General features: G+C 39.6%; 1 protein-coding gene across 1 annotated transcript; it reads right to left on the bottom strand.

Annotated features, from left to right (window-relative positions):
* Positions 1-5,023: 5,023 nt before the first annotated feature.
* EQTN (equatorin) lies at positions 5,024-17,137 on the bottom strand. The gene is made up of 8 exons (XM_025360197.1): positions 16,984-17,137; positions 16,612-16,737; positions 14,655-14,741; positions 12,740-12,826; positions 11,337-11,381; positions 10,008-10,067; positions 6,539-6,692; positions 5,024-5,313 (listed from the first exon to the last, which is right to left on the bottom strand). Exons 1-8 carry the CDS (start codon positions 17,057-17,059, stop codon positions 5,091-5,093), a joined length of 858 nt encoding a protein of 285 aa, XP_025215982.1. The 5' UTR covers positions 17,060-17,137; the 3' UTR covers positions 5,024-5,090.
* Positions 17,138-18,137: the final 1,000 nt, after the last annotated feature.

The raw sequence follows: 18,137 nt of genomic DNA, 5'->3' as shown, positions 1-18,137 counted from the left end.
GCTCAACAGTCTTTCAACTTACCATTCATTTCCTATTAAGAAATTAACGTGATTGAAATCGAAAACAATGTAGTGGAAATGTGACATTTTGATAGATGGGGAAGGAGAGGCGCACGCACAAGAATGAGAATTATCTTAGGATCCAAAGATAAAGGCCTGGATCTAGTTTCTCTTTAAATTAACTTGGAAAGGGCAGTAAACTCCAGATAAGCAGGCGGAGGAAGTGCCTTTTGGCTTAAGCTGGGTTTTACTTGGTTGCAATGATTTAGAAAGGGCTGTTAAATAGTGCTTTGGGGGCACTACTGAAAAAACATGATTATACTTTCCTTCCCTGCCACGAACAGTGTTACGTTTTTTGTTTTTTAACTTCACCAGACGCTAGATTTGGAGGGTTAATTTTGAAGTTTGAAGGCATGCTTACAATCTTTTCTCAGGCTAGAGCTGATTGGGAACAGCTCCTTTGATTGGTAATTATTCCTTGCCTTCACCAGAATTAACAGAGGCCTAACAGCCAGTTTTCTTCTTACCTTTTCCACCTTTCACAAGAGTACGGGAAGCTCCTTACAGTAATTCCACGTTGGGAATGAGTGATGGAGAGAGGATACCTTGCACCTGTTTCTTAACAACCAGCAAATCTGTGCACGGCATCATAGGCGCCTTCCTAGGATGCTGTTCCCAAGAAATGCCATTTACTGGTCCTCGCAAAGAGCTCATGCGCCCACGCAAGCCCCTCGCCCACCACTTCCTGAGCTGGTGACTTTGGCCCCGCCCCCATCTGAGCAGCGCGTAGGTCCACCCACCTGGGCACCGTGGAGCCCCGCGGGCCCCGCAGTTCTTTTGGTTACTGGGGAGCTGGTGCCCACTCCTCCTGAGGGATGGAAGAGATGCTCTTGACGCCCGCCCAAGCCAACCACCTTTCCAAATATCTCTGGGACAGCTTCCCTCTACAACCCAGGGTTTCAGGAACTGAGGGCCCACCCAAAAGGCCTGCAAAAAACACTGTCAATCAGGACCTCTGTAGCACCGTCACTGTTCGGCATGTTTAGGACACGCTTGTGGCAGGAGGGAGGAAGAAAGAGGGAATAGGGGCTAGAACTTAAGGCTGCTGATCCTGGGTGTGTGATGCTGGGAAGACTTACTCCTGGGCACGTTAGAAGGACTTGGCTGCTAGTTCTAAGGCGAGTGCTGGTGCTTCTTTCCCACCATAGCCAGTCCATAGGAGGTGATCTTCAGTTCCATTGCAGCAGGGAGGTAGGAGATCAGGACTTGTTTTTCCAGCACCAGTAAGGCTCCTGCTGATCAAAAACAGGATGTAGCAGAGAAAGCTGCCAGAAACCGAAAGAGGGCAAGGAAAGCAACCTGTTTGCTCTCACTGATCATTATTAAAGACACTCCCACCAGAGCCCTGGCAGTTCACAAATGCCATGGCAACACTTGGAAGTTCGCTTGTATGGTTCCAGGAGCTCCCTGCCCCTTTTCTAGAAAATTTAAAATAACCCACCCCTTAATTAGCATGGAATTAAGAGTGAATATAAATATAGCGGCAACCCATGCTATAGCTCCCGCTCTGGGCTCTCCATTTGCATGCTATAAGACACTTCCACCAGTGCCATGACAGTTTACAAATGCCATGGCAATGGCAGAAAGTTACTTTATATGGTTCCACAAACTCCCTGCCCCTTTTCCAGAAAGTTTTTGAACAAACTACCCCTTACTTAGCCTGTAATTATAAGTAGGTATAAATATAGCTAGCCGGCAGTCCACAAGTGCTGCTGTGCCAGGAGAGCCCTGCTGTCTATGGAGCCGCCACTTGTGCTGTATGGTTTCTCTTTAAAAACTTGCTTGCTTTCACTGTTGGCTGGCTCTTGAACCTGGCCAAGAACCCTCCCGAACTGAGCCCCCGTTTGGGGGTTCACCTGTGTCACTGTGAGTAGTTAAGGGAGAGGAAAACAAAGCAGCAAAATACACCTATGGGGATGGGGGAACAGAATTGAAAGTCCCCTTTGAGGTTTGAGGAAGAGGATGATTAGGGAGCATCAGCGAAAGGAAATAAGGAGTTTCAGAATGGGGGAGAAACTGATAGACTGAAAAGGGACTGGTTTGATGATGCCTTCCAGGGCAAGCAGGTCAGAGGTCCAGAAAACCTGTCCAGAAAATGAAGGATTAGTTATGGATGGCATAGAGGGTCAGCAGTGAGAAAACAGATAACCTCTCCCCAACCAGCACTGGTTGTGAGACCCTCTTCTCACTTTTAGAGCAGGAGAGGGAGGAAAAGAGACCACACACACCAGTACCTCCTGGCATTCTTCATGTGCCCACTCCCCTTCCAGCCCCCTCAAAATACCTTCACTGCACTTTACGAGGCAAACTCTGCCAACTGTCTGAGGATGAGTAGCCCATTTAAAATTAGTTAACATATCCCTTTTGGTCATTTTAGATATTGTAGCCAGAGTAATGCTGTACTCAACTTTCTACAATGCTTTACTTTAGTACCGCAGACAAGTACCACTACCATTAGTACTACTACTACTACTTTTTACATGATTGAAAAGTGGCTCTTCCACCTCTTTCCAATCAGGAAAATTCTTGGCACCTCCTAAGGAGGGGTGGAGAGAAAACGTGGGAATAGTTGGTTATCAACCTCTCTCCAAGCCCACCTGATACTATTCTCGCGTCCCTTTCTCACCTGTGGATTCAACACAACTCCTTTGTACCTGGAGCACCTCCAAGCGACTGCAACCACCGCCCTCACTTTTCTACCATTCTGCAGATGCCTGAACTGGCAGTACAAATGCTGGCACCGATCCCTGGAGCTGTCAAAAGGGCACAGAAAATGGCAAAAGTAACCGGCAGAGGGCAGCGTGGGCTGCTGCTCCAGGCCTCCACCACTGGCTCAGAAACTGTGAGCACTGTTGGTATAGATCAGGCAAAGGTGAGCGCCTGTCCTACTGCCTTTTCACTCAAGGGTGCCCTCTTATATAGCCCATCACTACTCAAAGGCGGAGCTCCGTAGCTTTCCCAACCAATGGTGAGCGAGACTGGGCTGGAGTCTGGGGCGAGGGTGAAATTTCGGAGTGAAGGACTCTGACAATGAATAGTAGAGGAAGTGGCAGGTGAGAGTAAAATGTGTGTTTATTCTCGCGGGGAAGAAGGATTATAGCTACCCAAGCTAAAGGAAAGGAAAACAATTTCCCAAGAGCCGAAAGAACACCTGAGTTAAGGAACCTTATGTGTCTTGGGTACTGGACCTGTGTTGCTCCTAAAGACTTTTGTTGCTAGTCTGACTATTCACCTTCATGGATCATGGAGAGAACCTCAGACTGGAAGCACAGCACAGCAGGTGCTCTTAGGCAATTTATCTGACTTATCTGAACTTCTGTTTTTTTATCTGTAAAATAAACTCACCTTTCATAAGATAGTAGAATTTAATGTGATACAGTGTTCTAAAGCGCCTATTATAAAGTAGGCGCTTTAGAACATTGTAAATGAAAATGAAACAAGGTAAATGAAAGCTGTTGGTATGGTAAGAATTGAAGAGGGTGATGAAACATGCCCTAAGTTCTTCTCCCATATTCATACATATCCCGAAAAGACATGATGTATGTCCCTAAACCCCTCCACTTCAAACTAATGTCTTTTTTTTTTTTTCTTTCTGAGATGTAGTTTCGCTCTCTCACCCAGGCTGCAGTACAGTGGCGCGATCTCAGCTCACTGCAACCTCCGCCTCCTGGGTTCAAGCAATTCTTTTACCTCAGCCTCCTGAGTAGCTAGGATTAGAGGCATGTGCCACTACACTCGGCTAATTTTTCTATTTTTAGTAGAGATGGGGTTTCACCATGTTAGCCAGGCTGGTCTCAACTTCCTGACCTTGTGATCTGCCCACCTGGGCCTCCCAAAGTGCTGGGATTACAGGCACGAGCCACTGCGCCCAGCCGAAACTAATTTATAAAAAGGAAACATTATCCCTACTTTTTGTCTTTGTAAATTGAAATACTTTTGGTATGGATAGCCACAAAAGTCACTAATAAACTTGAATAAGTCTTTGAAAGGCATTGCTTTTCTTTCAGTGGAACACAGTAATCCTGGACGCCTGGGGGAAGAGAGAAAGAAGGGCACTTCAGTGGTAAAGGCTTAGGGTCCATGAGTCCCCATCTAGGAAATTACCTGCTGGAATTCCCCGCTTCATCTCTCCTTCTGGAACACCGTGTTGTCTCAAACAATTATGGATACTTTAGAAATAGAAAAATATGGCCAGGCGCAGTGGCTTACTCCTGTAATCCCAGCACTTCAGGAGGCCAAGGCGGGCAGATCATGAGGTCAAGAGATCGAGACCATCCTGGCCAACATGATGAAGCCCTATCTCTACTAAAAATACAAAAAGTAGCCAGGCGTGGTGACGTGTGCCTGTAATCCCAGTTGCTCGGGAGGCTGAGGCAGGAGAATGGCTTGAACCCAGGAGGCAGAGGTTGCAGAGAGCCGAGATCGCGCCACTGCACTCCAGCCTGGAGACAGAACGAGACTCTGTCTCAAAAGAAAAGAAAAAAGAAATGGAAAAATATCTTTTCTTTCTTACTCTTTGCCATGTGAGAGCAGCCCCTGATGACTTTTAAACAATTCAAGAAGGCTAGGAGTTCCTACCACTAATTTAGTTTCATCTCTTGATGGCACAACTTTTTTGTCAATAAAACATGAACAGGTGTGTTCTTTTTGCTTCACTGGTGGTGAGCGGGCGCACAGGTAGTGGTAAGTTCCCTGATGTTCTCAAAATGCCCCTGGGGAAGGTAAGTATCTAAATGTCCTTGTTTTAAAATGAACCAGCCTAGAGAAAATATCTTTCAAAGTCACTCTCCAGGAATGCTTTTACTTGATGAGTTTCTCACACGTTAAATTATTTTCTTGTGCATTTTCCATTAAATTTTATAACTGAGAGATAATTTTTATTGAGTCTGTCCTCCTTTTAAGACACCAGAATGTCTCAGCAGAGCTTCAAACTCATGACATTAACAGAAGACATAAAGTTCTCTTGATGACAAAAGAATTAAAGTTATTTATTCATCAGTATGATTTCTTCACCAGGTTCCACCTCTTACTCAGTGCATCTCATCATCTGAGCCTGTGGAAATATCCGTCATCATCTTAGATTCTGATGTTCTTGTGCCTGATCTTCTCATATCTGAAGAAGTGGTGCCCAGTAATGTGCTGCTCTCTCCACTCTTGGAAAAGGATGTATCTGATACACCTTCTGATGGATGAAAGTAAGACATCGTGGCCAGCTCTGGGTTGACAGAGTATTGACTCTCACAATTTTTATAACTGAGGAAGAAAAGAACATATATCAAGAATTGTTTTTAATTGTGTACATTTGTAACTTAGCTTAGACAAGCATTCAGAAATTAAAATATACAAATTTTGCCCAGTGTATTAGTTACTTAGTAACATTATATAAATGATATATAGTTTCTCCTTTTCTTTTTCTTTTCTTTCTTTTTTTTTTTTTTGAGACACAGTCTTGCTGTCACCAGGCTGGAGTGCAGTGGCACAATCGTGGCTCACTGCAACCTCCGCCTCCCAGGTTCACATGATTCTCCTGCCTCAGCCTTCCGAGTAGCGGGGACTACAGGCACGTGCCACCATGCCCAGCTACTTTTTGTATTTTTAGTAGGGACGGGGTTTCACCATGTTGGCCAGGATGGTCTTGATCTCTTCACCTCATGATCTGCCCGCCTCGGCCTCCCAAAGTGCTGGGATTATAGGCGGGAGCCACCGCGGCCAGCCTAGTTTTTCTTTCATTGTAATTTGATTATATTTAACACTTTGAAGCATGTTTCAAATCTCTAGAATTTATAAACCAATTTACTAAAATAGTAAAAGTTGCCTTAATGAAAGTTTAATAAGAAACATGTACAATGAAATTGAATGAAGGGGAATAAATACCTAGGATCACAGTTTTAATGAGCCAGAGAAATATACCATTCATCAAAAACACCACAATGAAAAGAATGGAATTAATGATCATTATGAACATTAAGCAATTGTCAGGATTTTTGAAGGTAATCTGTTACACTGCCTGAAAAATGTTAAATAATTCCCTTAATCAGGCTTGAGTTGAATTTAATATTTTGATAAGAAAGAGCCAATGGACAGGTCTCACAGTGTAAAGGTGATAGAGACTGGCTGTTTTTTGAAAGTCTCAAGGCTTGCTGGAATAAAAAACATTAGATGCTAAGCAGATGTGCTATTTAGAACAGAATATATTTGTTCCAGGGCTATATAAAAAAGAGCATATCTAGATTCTCTTTATCCTTTCCAATTGACTAAGGTTATTTCTATCTCTGGATGACTATTGGGACAAAGTTCAAGTAGGATACTCCCTTAAAGACAGCCCAATGCTCCATCTGAATACGGTAAATGGAATCAATTTGAATGCCATGTAGATAAATTCAGAGGTCACATATTCCTAAGAATCTACTAAAGAGAGGAGGGAGAGAATGCGATGTCATGCATTTGTTGTAAAGACTGCAGAGGTCTGTAGACTTACGTCAGATGCCTCAGTTTGTACAGTGTAGCACTACAGAATGCCAGGAGGACCACAAAGAGGAGGAGGGTCATCAACGAGATTCCTAGCATTAGTCTGATCTTCAGATCCTCCAGATCTGGCTGATTTTCTCCCTGTGTAGCATTCACATCAGACTCTGAAAAGAAAGAAAATACAGTGGAAAATAGGGTGATCAGTGTGTTTTCCTGAAGGAGTAAAGATTGCAAAGCAAATACAGAGAAGCAAGCCCTCCACCATCCAGAGTACTAACTGGCCGGCCTCCCATCCCACAGGCAATGCAAAGGAGAAAGCTACTCTCTAACGCCAAACACTCTTAACTTTCCTCTTTAACCTTCACAGCAATCCTGAAGGAGCTGTCCTTAGCTCCGTTTTACAGTATCACGGAAGTTTCTGTATTTGCCCATAGCACATAGTAAGTGGCAAAATCTGGTTTCAAACCCAGATTACCAGATGTCAAAATGTATAGCAGACTTTATCTGATTTAATCTACCATGTCTGAAGAGATTATTTTCCAAAACGATTGACTTACACCGAAGGGACCAATCTTTCAGGAGGTAAATGTACATGCTCTAGTGTTGGGTCATGCACTGATTTTTCTTTTAAGCTAAAAGGGTGGGGTATAGTGAATGCTTCTTCCCTGAGGCTTAAGAGAGAGTTTTGCCATTTTATTACTGAAAAGACTAAATCTAGTGTACTTCACATTACAAAAATAAATAGAATCAATTCATTTAACTTTCTAAAATAAGTTAAATATAATATTATGTCTGGATCCAGAGATATCAAGAATCTTTTTTTTTAACTAAATCTATTAATGAAATGATAGCTTTACTGCCAAATTTTATATTTGCCTGAATATATATCTCACTTAATAAACATTTAATGATGACAATATGTCGTTATTTCTCCCCTTTCCCCTAGCTAACCCCCAGCATCTGCCAACTCAAAAGTTCCAAGGGTTTTCACTATTTTCTAGGTAACGATATTTAGGTCATAAGCAATGACAAGCTTCCATGTCTATATTCTCTGATTTTTAAAAATTATAATTGTCAATGTGTGACCTTAGACCATGAAAATGTATACAGTTGTCAATGACTCTTTTAATGCTTTGAGGTCTATTATTTCGGGAATAATCAGACAAATTATGTTAAAATGGGCTGTGCTCCTGAATTGCTTTTCTGTCTCCTGAAAGGATTTTTAATAAAGATGTGTGCTCATAGTATATCTTCTTTATCTAGGTGATGGTCAGAACTAGAGAAGGGTTTGGAACTCATAATCTCTGGAAGTTACAGAAAAGCTAGTTACAAGTGTGGGCAGCTTTTCTCTCTAAGTCTCAGTTTTCTTAACTGTAAAATGAAGATAATACCAACTTCATGGAGTTGCTGTGAGGACTAACATAATAATGTGCCCACAACACCTAACATGTAGTATGTGCTCAATAAACAATAAAATCAATCAAGCTCTATTAAACAGAAGAAATGGCAAAGTATTTATAAAATGAGCCAGCATTTGTCATTCCTGTTTATAACTTTTCTAAACAAAGAAGAATCACTCAATTTTCTTTTCTTTTTTTCTTTCTTTTTTTTTCTTTTTTCTTTTTTCTGAGATGGAGTCTTGCTCTGTCGCCCAGGCTGGAGTGCAGTGGCGCAATCTTAGCTCACTGCAACCTCTGCCTCCCAGGTTCAAGCTATTCTCTTGCCTCAGCCTCCTGAGTAGCTGGAATTACAGGCAACCGCCACCATGCCTGGCTATTTTTTTTGTATTTTTAATAGAAATAGGGTTTCACCATGTTGGTCAGGCTTGTCTTGAACGCCTGACTTCAGGTGATCCGCCTGCCTCAGCCTCCCAAAGTGCTGGGATTACAGCGTCTAGTCAAATCACTCAATTTTCTTGAAGTACCACAAGGCAAATGGCCACAACTATCAATCCAGCGCACAAATGAGGTGACAGGTCTTAGATATGTCATCATCCTATTTTTCAACCAATTATTCGTAGGAGAGAGGTTTTCTGGGGGAAATTAATGTGTTTTTTTCATGAAGTTTTCCATTCAAATCAGGAGTTTATTTTACTTCTATTAAGACAATTAAGCCATTAATGAAAACCGTATCCAGCAGCAGGGGCTCACATTCATTGCTGGTGAGAATTCCAAAAATACTTTGGAAGATAGTCTGGTAGTTTCTTACAAAAATAACCACTCTCATCTTCCCACCCTGCCCTTCCAAAGTGCTAGGATTATAGGCAAACCACTGCACCTGAACATAGTCTTACTATATGATCCATAAATCATATTCATAGGTGTTTACCAAAATGAGTCGAAAACATATGTCCACACAAAACCCCGCACACAAGTGTTTACAGCAGCTTTTTTCATAATTGCCGAAAATTGGAAGCAACCAAGATGTCCTTCAGTAGATGAATGAAGTAGGGTACATTCATACAATGGAATATCAGTGATAAAAATAAATGAGCTGTCAAGCCACAAGAAAACACAGAGGAATCTTAAATGCATATTGCAAAGTGAAAGAAGCTAGTCTGTAAAGGTTACATACTGTATGACTCCAACTCTATGACATTCTAGAAAAGGCAAAACTATAGAGATAGTAAAAAGATCAGTGGTTGTCAGGGGTTCGTGGGGAGAGAGGAACAAAGGGATGAATTGATGGGGGCAGAGGAGATTTTAGGGCAGTGAAACTTTTGTATGATACTGGGATGGTAGACACGTGATATTTTGCATTTGTCAAAACCCAAAGAACTGTATAATACAAAGAGTGAATCCTAATGTAAACTATGGACTTTAATTAATAATGAATCACTATTGGTTCATAAATTGTAACAAATGTACCACATCATGCAAGACGTAGGGGAAACTGAGGAGGGTTGAATATGGAAATTCTGTACTTTCTGCCAAATTTTTCTTTAAACCCAAAACTGCTCTAAAAATAAAGTCTGTTTTTAAAAAAGACTGCATTCTACATATTATTCACTCACCTCCTCCATTTGGTTTCAGGGATAAATGTTACAAAACAGGAAGGTGGTAATGGTCATCTGCAAAGTATAACTAAAAAAGAATGCTTAGGAACTATAACTCTCCTAAACAGTAAATGTCCTCTCTGAGATGTTAGTCACCATGATACCGCCTTTCATACACCAAAAACAGTATCATCATAAAGACACTAAGATGTGTAAGAGTATTTATGTGTCAATATATTAATTGAAGTACTTTGGTTTGTTTGTTGAGACAGGGTCTCACTCTGTCACCCAGGCTGGAGTACAATGGCATGCCACCATGTCCGGCTAATTTTTGCATTTTTTGTAGAGAAAAGGTTTTTGTCATGTTGCCCAGGCTGGTCTCCAACTCCTGGACTCAAGCGATCTACCTGCCTCAGCCTCCCAAAGTGCTGGGATTATAGGCATTAGCCACTGCACCCAGTCAATTGAAATATTTTGTTCTTACCTGGAATTGGGTGAAATAATTGATCTTTATCATCCATGACCACTGTTGTTCCATTTATAGCTGTTAAAACAATAAATTGGTGTTATGGTAAACAACATTCACTTACTAAAATTATTGATGGTGTATGTATGTGTGTATAATATGTACAGTGTGCTCTCATTATTCATGGCAGTTATGTTCTATAAAGTCCTATAAACACTGATTAGCAAATACTGAACTGTTCCTCCCAGGGTAAATACAGGGTTAGATTCCTGCAAGTCTGGTCACAGCATTTTCATCAACTGATCAATAAATAACCTTGTTTTATGTGTGTTTCTGTTTAAAGATACTTCACTTAATATATGTTGTTGATTCATTAACACTGAACTCATAGAAAACAGCACTATAACACTTGCCTGAACGAAGCTTCTCTAACACATATTAGCTCCATAAGGAACATCACAGCCTTCTTGCACTTAGGAACACTAACCAGCAATTTAACACTACATTTGGGGGCCATTTTAAATAGCAAAATCATCAAAAAAAAGCACAAAAAATGCAAAAAATGTGGCACTAAGTGGGTTGCAAAAACGACACTTATTTACAGAACGAGAGCTGAATAAAAAAGGCAGAATATTGCCTTGTTCTATTTCAGCTGGGAATGTGTGTGTCAGACAATTAAAAATTTTCAAAGCTCTGCCAATGTCCATAAATGACTGTGAAGGTGTTGCAACTACTGATTTTGGGGTGACAAAGAAATATTAATGAGTAGGTGATACAGAATGCAAACACAGAATATGGAAAAATGATCAACTGAATATGGTATATATTTCACATATACAATGCATATATTTCTGTGTGATACATGCATTACCTTTATACATGTGTACATCCATATATGCACATGCATTTATACACACATGCATAGAAATACTATGTACATCATGCTATACATGCATGCTTATATATTTATGATACACACTTTTATGTATGCATGTATTTTGATATATACTTTGCATTTATACATGCATCTCTGTGTGCTTTTGCATGCACTGCTCCAAACACAAAGATGAATGATATTGAGCAAGAATCTTACTGAAAAATTTTAATCATAAATAAATTGAATAACTAACATTTGTAAGAGAATAAAACTTTTGTAAAGAGTGGGCAATCAGAAAATGTGTGACACTTTATCACCTTTCTAGGTTTGTTTTGAATTTTGCTATTATGAGGGACAACAAAATGTTGACTTATCAACTCAGTATTAGAGGTATTTAGACTGCTCTTAGCTCTAAGTAAGATTTTAGAAAACCAAAACATTCCCCGAGCTACCTAGCTGTATGACTTTACCTTTAGCTAACATTGTCCAAAATGCAGGCAGGTTTGGGGTTGATCCTGTTAAAACAAAACAGAACACAACAACAACAACAACAAAAAAACACAACAGGATAACAAAATAATTTAGTTTGAGTAACAGTCATTTATTTGTTAGTCATTTAGCAGTTAAACTTTGAGCTCCTACAGTGTGTCAGACCCTGGGGTTGGCACTAACTTATACACAAGTAAACAAGTCTCAGACATTACAGTCAAGGAACCCACCTTAATTTTGGATGCAGACAAGAATCATTGCTGTTTATGTAGCAGGATAATGAAGGCTTTAGTAGAAATGCACAGGTGGTATGCACAGGGCTTAATTCAACTTGTTAAGGCCAGAAACCCTTCAAAAGGGAGATGATGTTCCCATATAAGCTTAGAGAACTAGCAATTGTTCACCAGGCAAACAAGGTGAGAGCGAGCTCATTCCAGCCGTGAGCAAACGCGCACTCATAAGCAGGCTCAGTAAGCTCTGGGAGCTTCAGGTAAGTCTGGAGTGAAGGGTGTGGATGGGGAATGTAACCAGAGTTGAGAGTGGAACATTTTCACAGTGGTCAGATTGTTTTGGAATTGAATGCTTGGTTAAGGAGTTAAAACTTGACCCCAGACTTAGTAGTAAGTTCCTAGGGACGTTTAAGAAGGGGAATGCCAGGATGATCAGGTTTTCATTTTTAAACATATCAAAAAAGATTTTTTTCAGTAGTGTTAAAAATGCAAACTCAGAATAATTACATTAGAAACATACTTGGATTGCATGAACTAGAGAAAATAGGGTTTCATGTAACGACACAAAGGTATCCATTCTCTTCAATTAGACCACTCATTCAAGACCTTAGAGGAGAGCCATCCTGGGTTGTTATGGCTCCACAAATATTTTATAAGGAACAGTATTCTTGAGAGGGAAGTAAAATGGTCATTTTGATTTTGCAGCCTCCCACTCCCAACCCCCAACCTCAAATAATCTTAGGAAACACTAACAATTGATCCTAACCAGAGATAAGTTTATTCCTCAAGCAGGCAGAATATTTTTCATTATTAGCAAAATGAATTATATTTCAAATACATTCGATATATACTTATATTTATAAATATATGCTAATTTGTGAATACGTATTTAATATAGACACAAATGTGATACAATTTTATTAAAATAAAATTCTATTTCTACAAACGCTCATTTCCCATCCCTTGTCAGGTATACCTGAAGACTGACTCTTACACATTCACCATTTAAAAGATTTTAGTGACTTTAAAAGGTAGCAGTGTAAATTCTTTAAGCATGCTATGACTTTATGTAATGCTCAGAGTAGTGAAACTTAAATTTTTAAGTCACATAATGATATGCTCCAGGTATGAATACAGTGTAGTAATTTAAATACTTGGAATATTTTTATGAGAGGGTTCGTTAGTAGTTGTTTCTTCTTCACTGGCAGATTTTTCATATGTAGTTGCATTGACAATTTTATCTAGGAAAAGGGAAAAAGAATGATTGGCATGTAAAAATACTGACTAAACATCTGAGATTAGATATTTTTTAAGCTAAAAATGGAACAAAGAAAAGGAGAGAGAAGAACAAAGAAAAAGGAAGAGAAAGACATTAACATTTTCCTGAAATAAATTAAAGGAGAAAGAAGAAGGTATTGAAGAATAAAGTTTTTGTGATCATGGGGTGCCTGAGGTGGGATTAACACGACTATAATTTGTGAAAGAGAGGAAAAGGAACATGTGGCCACAGACTTTCTTTAGAGGTAAAGAAGATCTCTTGGAGAAGATAATTGGCTCCAGATGGTTCCCTGCACAGGCCGCAAAATGATCTTCTTTGTCCAGAGCAGCATAGCTGCTGTTCAGTGTAACGACGCAAAAAAGGGAGGCTGAATATTAAGTGTGCTTGTAAATTGGAAACAGACATTTGGATATAAAGATTTCGGACTACAAATCAAGGGTTTTCAGGTCTAATTTAGTATATATCTCAGTCTGTAATAGGTCCCTCTGGAGGTATGTCACTAAGGGAGTGTTTGGTAACAACTGTGACTGGAGGACCCTTTCTTCAAGTCGATGGCCATTTCAGTTAACTGTTTAATACAGGAGTCAATGAAGTTCCATACGGAGTGCAGGGCACCCATTATAGGAGGACTTCTACAGAGGGGCAGAAAAAATTCACACTGAGCCAGCCCACAAACCCATCACAGGTGTCTTGCTGACAAGGAAGGTTGGGAGAGGGAATCAGTTACTGGAGTTGATAGTGATTCAAGCAGCACTCGAAAAACTAGTAAGTCATCCTTAAATTCTGCTTTGCAACCCTTATCCTCTGGAGAAAAGCATCTAGATTGCCTCAGTTTACCCCCCTTGCCTTCAGAGTTTTAGGGACTATACTTAAGCAAGCAACCCTTAGTCAAAGGTATCCTCAGATCTCCATCTTCCTGAGGGCTTGCTCCCCTAGAACATCCCCACCATGCCAGCAGGTCTCCTTCTGTCACAGCCCCATTTAAAATGGCAGGAATGTCTTATTCCCATCCCACTTTCCCTGACAATTCTCTGGGAGCCTGAATTGTGGAAATAAAAGTGAGGGTTTTGCAGTCTCTTCCTTGGGTCCTGCGGTCTGTACTCAGTAACTCATATCCTAAGGGAATTTGAGGTACCTGGTCCACTTAAGAGCTGCCTCTCCATGTCTTGTCCCAGACAACTCAAGATATTGTTTGTTGTGCATAAGCAAGATTCCCATGAGTGATTTACTGAGTTAATATACACCCTTGAAATGTCACTGTCTCATTTAAATCCCAGGGTTTGAAATTGCTCAAAATATTTCATTATTATCAAGTAGCTTTGTTAATAATTAGGCATTCCTGAGTTTCACATTTCTCAATATTGACATTGCCGTAGCTAGAAACATTCTCTCTTCCCCATTTAAAGCTGAAGATAAAACCCAGAAAGGCGTAAAAATGTGGGTTTAAGAAAGATGTAAATTTTCCTAGAATCAAAAATTTAGTTATTTAATTTTTCTTTCCACATAAACCAAATGTATGAGGTTTAGAAATGCAAGAACCTCCCCGGATTCTGAAATGATCAGTGTAATGGAGGTGGAGCCTAAAGCGTATTTGTGTGGGAGGAAGTGTGAGAAAAGCAGAGAGGATGGCCAAGAGCTAAGCTGGATCCTAGTCATAGAATCAACTTTAGAGGGAAAATGTCAGTCTTATTTAGGAATGAAGACTTTTTTTTCTCCCCAGCAGTCTCTATTGCTGTTTTGAAATCTCTTTAATGGCTTTTACATGTGCAATGGTGCCTTTCACTACTTACAGTTTTTTAGAGAAAAATTCAGGTCAGTTGTGGCTCTCACAGTTATTTCAGACTCAGTGCCATTTGGATTTTGTGTTGTTAACACATCTAAAAACAAAAGCAAAAGTCTTTAGCAACTAGCTAAGTCACTTTTTTCCCTTACCTTTTTCTTCCTTTGAGTTTTTTTTCTTAAAACATATGCACTAATAAAAAAATTAAAAAATTAGTCTTCTTTTTCATCTATAAAATAAGAAAGTGGGGCAAGGGTCAAATCTAAAACTAATTGAAAAAAGTCAAACTAGTATCTTTATATCAAATGACCCCTTCCAAGAAGCAATTATTGGCGAAATTCGTCGAAAAAAAAAATGTAAGCACATAACAGGTGCTGAAGTAGATTTGTAGATGTGCAATGTTATCAATGTTAGTATTGACATTATCAAAAAACCAAGTAAGAAGCATTTACGTGCCCTTGAACCTTCTGTTAGACTATGGAATGAACACTTCAGCTTAAAAGCGTATCGTTTGATAACAATTAAACTCCCTCACATATACTCAAATCTACACATACACATAAAGAATGCTGCTCTTAAGACTCATCAGTGGAGTTGGATGCAATTCAAAACTGATGTACATATTCCCCCAACCAAAGGATCAAAGTGAATTGGATCAAGACAACAGACTGAACATGCACATGTGTCTCCTTTCTCCAAAATTTCATAAGGTGACACAAAATTCTATACACACACGAATGTATGTGCGTGTATTTAATATGTACATATGTATTCATTTCTCTCTTTGTGAGAACAGAGAAATTCACCCAAGTGTGTATATGAGAAGAATGTACATGGGAAAAACTGCACATAGACAAATGTTCTCTAACAAGATAACAGATAAATTATGGACAACACACATAAAAATGGTGCCACTAATATTTCATCATTTTTGAGCAATTCCTGAGACAGAGCTATGGAAAAATAAAAGGAAGTCACAACCCAACACTCATGCCATGAGTTACGAAAGTATAAAAGTTGAAACACTGGTATTTTTCTAGGAACAGACAGTTTAAAAAAACAAGTATAACAATTGGCCTAATTTCATGTTAGAGTTTTGATTATATTAAATGTTTCACATTAGTAGGGAATTGGTGTTAGACACTTGGCTATCATCCTTGAAAAATATAATGCTTTATCCCTACTTTATGCCATACACAAAAATAATTGGATTTAAAGCTCAAGTTAAAAACATAAAACTATTTTTAAAAATCAAGAAAACAATATTTTGGACTGGATAAGACCTGTTAAGGCAAGACGCAAAATGCAGAGATTAAAAAGAAATGAATAAACAGAATTGATATTATAAAACTTGAAATCTTCTCAGTAATTAAAGATACTTAAACAGGCTTGGCCAGGTGTAGTGGCTCGCACCTATAATCCTAGCACTTTGGGAGGGTGAGGCAGGTGGATCGCTTGAACCCAGGAGTTTGAGACCAGCCTGGGCAATATGATGAAACACCGTTTCTACATAAAAATACAAAAATTAGTCTGGTGTGATGGCATGTGCCTGTAGTCCCAGCTACTCGGGAGGACTGCTTGAACCCTGGGAGGTCAAGGCTGCAGAGAGCCATGGTCGTGCCACTGCACTCCAGCCTGGGTGACAGAGCAAGACCCTGTTTCAAAAAATGAGTAAGATGCAATAAAATAAAATAACGCTTACAGATAAGCAACATCCTGGCAGAAAATATTTATTATTTTTACCATAAAAAGGATTAATATATTCTACATAAAAAGAGCCCTTGAAAAGAAATGAAAATTCAACGTAATGGAAAAATGGGCAAGGGTATGAACAGGCAAGTCACAGAAGTAGAAATAAAATACCTAACAAATGCAGGGGGAAGTGATGGAATTTTAAAAAGGCGACTTAAGTCAAACCAGAATAATCAACTTTTGCATATACATTTCTATTCACTTTAAAGACTTACATTGCTTTATATCTTTATAATAATTGCCATTTTTCTCATTAGCAGGAGCATAATTGTGAGGATGATCTTCATGCTTTTCTTCCTGTTTATTAACATCTTCATTTAAAGGCATCACATTAGGCAATGCTAAAAAAAAAAGTATTACACACCATAGATCAAAAATATGTTGATTTCTTTTACTGCTTTCTTTTTCTAACTGCATTTTTTTCACAAAGGATTAGAGGCAGAGATTTAAAATCTAAAGCATACCATATCTCCAACAATAAAGTTTATATCATCCTGTAGAAAATTGCCATGTACCAATTTTTCATAATTATGAGTCATCATCCTTCTTACCTACTATTTTTATAAAAGTTTTAAATACTCTCTCACCTTCAATAGTAGGCTTCAAAGTGCCACCTTTCAAGGAAAAAACTCCAGGTATAAAAATAAACAATATAAAATTCATTGGGAAATTGAAGTGATTTATCCAGTAACCTAGTGCGTCTTTCCAGAGCCTCCTTTCTGTGGCCCAGCAGGTCCTGTGTCTAACTAGGATATTATGACGTCACTGTCAGAGGGGCATCAGAATGCTGGTGGGGGTGGGGTTCCCAACAGCTTTGTGACTCAGTCTGAAGACTGCTTTATCTCAGGTACTATAATGGTTTTTAGTTTTTTAAAAATAAACCATTACAAGATTTTCTTTGAAAGTTAATAAATGTGTTTTCATAAAAGAATGTTAATTACTCAGTTCTGGATTTTAAAGAACCATTTGTAGAGCACTTGATTCTGTGGCTAATCAGGGCGCCACTTGTAACGCGCGCACGGACCTAGGGGACTGAACACAGTGGGGCAAATGCAGGAATAAAAGACAAAGACAAAAGAGTATATTTGGAAGCACCCTGCCTCTAGTGGACAAGGGCCCTGAGCTTTACACAGCCCTCCTTATTTATTAGGCAAAAGAGATAGTGAGAAGGAGGGTGGAAGAAGGGGTCAGCTGCTCGGTCCAAAGTAGGCTTGTAAGACTGCATTCTCTAGATGTCGCAGTAGATAACCTCGGGCCAGAGAGTAATTGCCTCCAGCAAACCTTCTGTGGGCAGGAGCAGTCGTGAGTTTGCCCATATCCTGCATTCATAAAAAACAGTTTGCTGTTTGATCATATAGTCTCCAGTGGAATTCTGAGTTGGTCATGTCCCACGGGCCTTTGGCTCCCTGCAACCATTAATATTGTTAATAATAAAATGAGAACAGATCTGTTTCTCAAAGCATTGCAATATGATGTGTTTTATTGGATAAATGCAAGAAAAATATCTTTTAAAAACTAGTCAGAGGCTGGACGCAGTGGCTCACACCTATAATCCCAGCACTTTGGGAGCCTTAGGTGGGTAGATCATTTGAGGTCAGGAGTTCAAGACCACCCTGGGCAACATGGTGAAACCTCATCTTTACTAAAAATACAAAAGTTAGCCAGGCATGGTGGCCCACGCACTTGAACATGGGAGGCAGAGGTTGCAGCGAGCTGAGATTGCACCACTGCACTCCAGCCT

This window comes from Theropithecus gelada, chromosome 15 (genome assembly GCF_003255815.1).
Source record: "Theropithecus gelada isolate Dixy chromosome 15, Tgel_1.0, whole genome shotgun sequence".
Lineage (NCBI taxonomy): Eukaryota > Metazoa > Chordata > Mammalia > Primates > Cercopithecidae > Theropithecus > Theropithecus gelada.
The sequence above is the reverse complement of the archived record's forward strand: the minus strand, read 5'-3'. Positions and strand labels throughout refer to the sequence as shown.